General features: G+C 35.0%; 1 protein-coding gene across 4 annotated transcripts in view; it reads left to right on the top strand.

The window, feature by feature from the left end:
* LOC106870549 (ataxin-10) overlaps window positions 1–4,163 on the top strand; it is a 60,757-nt gene that overhangs the window by 45,141 nt on the left and 11,453 nt on the right. For 2 of the 4 annotated variants that reach the window (XM_014916675.2, XM_052966408.1), the window contains exon 10: window positions 2,928–4,132. The exons of the other annotated variants lie outside the window; for them this stretch is intronic. In XM_014916675.2, coding sequence (XP_014772161.1) covers window positions 2,928–2,977 — 50 coding nt within the window. In that variant the 3' untranslated portion in view covers window positions 2,978–4,132. Of the gene's footprint in view, window positions 1–2,927; window positions 4,133–4,163 lie in introns of those variants that run through there. 4 annotated transcript variants of the gene reach the window in all.

The following is a 4,163-nucleotide window of genomic DNA, read 5'->3' as shown; positions in this document are numbered from 1 at the left end:
GTATTGGTATTTTTATTTTTTTATATATTATTTTCTTCATTTTGTACTTCTTTGTAAAAAACATTTTCATTCTCCTTCTTGAAAATTTGCTTCGCAATGAAAGCCAGTTAAAAATCTTTATTAAAACATGCTTCCAGTTTAGCATTCTGCCTTATTCTTCATTTTCCTATTATTTCTCCATGTGCGGTTAACACAACCCCACTATTCACTGACTTATATATATATATATATATATATATATATATATTTGTGTGTTTGTTCCCCTTCTATTACTTGACAACTGATGCTGATGTATTTATGTCCCTGTAACTTAGCGGTTCAGCAAAAGAGACCAAATAGACTAAGTACTAGGCTTAGAAAGAATGTCCTGGGGTCGTGTTCTTCAATTAAAATCCTTTATGGTGGTGCTCTAGTATGGCTGCTGTCAAATGACTGAAACAAGTAAAAATGAAAAAGAAGAAATCCCAATATAAATCAACACACACACATCAGTCCAAGATGTATCTCACAATTTTGTAGGTGTGTGTATATGATGGTAATGCAACTGTACTGCAACTTCAGCCAGTTTCCAGATTCTGAGATTTGGTTGTGTTGGTACATGTGGTTGTTTAGCCCAAAGGTCAACCCCGATGAAGCAGACTTTTGACTGAAAGCTCAGTTCCAATTTTTCCACATTATAGTGTGTCTCAGAGTGCATTATTCAATATATCCCCTTTTATTAAAGCCTAGTAAGGATGTGTTTTGTGGGAGATTTGGTTGTTATTTTGTTAGTTCAGTAACCTTTTGGCTTGGTATGAATTGTTGTTGAGTGCAGTGAATTCTTTGAGCCTTAGATGTAAGCTGAGGTTTTTGACTCAGTTGCTTTATCGGTTTTCTGATGGAAGGAAGTTGGTTAATGTCATGTTATAAGTGGACAATACATATTTTGTTTTGTGTTCTTCTTTGTGTGGTTTTTGGCGACTGAATTTTTTGAAAAATGTTTTGATTTCGGTATTTACTTGTTTTTGGAAAATGGGCTTCACCATCATCATCATTATCATCATAATCATTATTTGATGTTCACTTTTCCATCCTTGCATGGGTTAGATGGAGTATGTTGAAGCAGTTTTCAATGGCCAGATGCTCTTCCTGTTGCCAACATGTATTTTTTACAGAAAACTAAAAATAATGACATTGCTTTTATGACAGTGCTGCTCTCTTTACAAGCATCATATGATATCAGGGCAAGTGAACGACCCCATTCTCCATATTTATGAAATATATACATGTATATATTAGGTTTTTGTCTACTAAACTCACTCACAGGGCTTTGGTCAGTATGAGACTATAGTATGAGACATGCCCAAGGTACCATATAGTGCGACTTACCCAGGTTCACATGGTTGAGAAGCAAGCTTTTTAACCATACAGCCATGCCTATACCTATTATATGTCATTATCATCATCATCTCATCACCACCACCACCATCATCAACATTTAACATCTTTTATCTTGCTAGTATGGGTTGGACAGTTTGATAGGAACAGATGAGTCAGAAGGCTTTTCCAGGTTCTATGTCTGTTTTGGCTTGGTTTCTACAACTGGATGCCCTTCCTAATGCCAACCACTCATTTAAAATTGTTATTGTGGTGTGCATGCTGCTAATTATTTTCTATAATGTTTTATTATGTATTTTGGATGTAGATATTTGTCACCTTTTTTCTGTTTTTCTATGGTTTATTTTCATTGCTACTTCTTTATTTTTTGGGTGCTGAGATTTTTTTGTCATGCATAGTGATGTATTGTGTTTGTGGTCGAGTCTAGTTTTTATCAGGTTGGCTATTTCAGTAATGTAATTAAAAGGTAAAGACCTCCCCTGACTTCAGTCATGAATGACCATGGGATGCACCTAGAAAGTTTCCTTTCAAGGCACAAGTCTGGGTAAGGTTGTTTATGGAAGACCAGCAATTGCTCTTGCATACCAGCCTCTCCTCTCCATGCTACCAATGTTATCCAAAGGCTGATACAGCTTGGCACCAGTCGCAACTCACTTTTACAGTTGAGGGAACTGGAGCAACATGAAATAAAGTTTCTTACTCAAGAACACAATGCACAGTCTGGTCCAGGAATTGAATCCACTACCTCATGATTGTGAGCCCAATGCTCTAACCACTGAGCCATGTGCCTTCACAGTAATGTAATTGATGCTGTATCTTTTTAATATTGTCTTCTATATGTCTTATCTTCTACTTGTTTCTGTCATTGGGGTGTGGCCATACTGGGACACCACCTTGAAGGGTTTAGTTGAATAAATTGAATCCTGTACTTTTTTCTTCATTAAGTGTGGTACTTATTCTATTGGGTTATGTTGCTGAACTGCTAAGTTACAAGGATGTAAATAAACCAACACTGATTGTGGTTGAGAGAGAGAGAGACACACACACACACACACACACACACACACACACACACACAAAAAGCTTTTGCGCAGTTTCTATAAGCAAATTCATTCATAAGGTATTGGCTGGCCGAGGGCTAGAGTAGAAGACACTTGCCCAAGGTGCTGCATTGTGAGAGTGAACCTGAAACCATATGGCTGCAAAACGAATTTATTAACCACACAGCCATGCTTGTGCCTGCACATATATATATATATTTATTTATATATGTATGTATATATATATATATATATATGTGTGTGTGTGTGTGTGTGTGTGTGTGTGTGTGTGTGTGTGTGTGTGTGTGTGTGTGTGTGGTGGATTTGTACCTAGTTGTTTGATACGTTGAGACTCAAGTTTGAGTAGATCTTAGTTGATCTATAGCTTCAATAATGACCTGTTGTTTGATGTATAGCTTTAGTTATAACTTCATGTTTGATGTGTAACTTCAGTTATATCCAGTTGTTTTATTGTATTTAAATCCAATAACGATTTTCCTTTAATTCTAGAATCCTTTAATAAAAGAAGAAAAAAACAACAGTCAACAAAACAGTTTTGAGACTGAGTTTAATGTAAGATTTTTGTTGCAAGTAATCAATCAATAGCCATCATATAAATCAATACTTATGGTCATTATGTTGGGTGTAGTGCTGCAAGGAAAAATGTTTTTGATTTAAAAATACAAAAATAAAAAAAAAAGAAGAAAAATGAAAGAAAAAAAAATTTCAGTTACATAAACATTTCCCATATATTTTCTGTATTGCCATGTCCAACAACTTTGGCGCAATATTTGTATTGCAGCATTTGCTATTGTTGTTATTTATTATTTAGTAATTAGTTTATTTATTGGTGCTGCAGATAGACAACATATGCAGCAGATATTTATTACAGCCAGACATATGCCCAGATGGTATTTTCTGCAGTCTGCAGAAACTGTCTTATTTTCATGATTACTGCCTAATTGGCAATTTAGGACAATGTCAGTGATGTCTAATTCAATAAAACTAGCTTAGAGTAGAAGGAAACAATTAGATGAAGGAAGGCTGACATTTTTAGGTGGTGGTGGTAGTAGTAGTAATGGTGGTGATTGTAGTGCTGTTGGCAAGGGGTTTTATAATGTCGTCATTGTTTTCTTGAACCTTCTGACAAGCTTGTAGATAGAAACTGATGTATCCTTTGCATTTTTTTCCTTTTTGTGGAGGGAAATACAGTAGCTGTGTGTCTAATAAGATTTGGATATCAATGTCTCTTATGAAAAACTACTATATGATTCTCTGGCTTCCACTGTATTACTTTGTCTCTTGCAAACTTTGGTAATTAGATTTCTCAATCGGCAATTGACACTGTCTATTGAAGAAGTGCTCCTTCAGATCTTTAATGAAATATTTATTTAACATCAATGAAGATGTTAGCTGTCTAGTCAGACCAGATCTTTTGTTTCTTATTGGTCAAATTATAGATATTTTTATTTTATTTTATTTTATGGAATTCCTTCACCAAATAACTTTCTAGGGGGGTGTAATTCCAGTTTAAATGGAATTTCTATTTTCTGTCTTCTTTCTTTGAGTCAGCCACCACACCCCATAGAATAAAAAGACAATTTGAATACAGGGCCAGTTCAAACAGAGATGACATTTAATAGTTTTCTGCTATTCTACACTGTGATAGCCTTAGCCTAACTGATATCAAAAGGTTTGCCATTAATTCTCATCAGCTCAGGCATTTTACTTCAATTTCTTGAATGA

Source organism: Octopus bimaculoides, chromosome 3, assembly GCF_001194135.2.
Source record: "Octopus bimaculoides isolate UCB-OBI-ISO-001 chromosome 3, ASM119413v2, whole genome shotgun sequence".
In the NCBI taxonomy this organism is placed as follows: Eukaryota; Metazoa; Mollusca; class Cephalopoda; order Octopoda; family Octopodidae; genus Octopus; species Octopus bimaculoides.
This window is presented reverse-complemented; position numbering and strand designations above follow the sequence as displayed.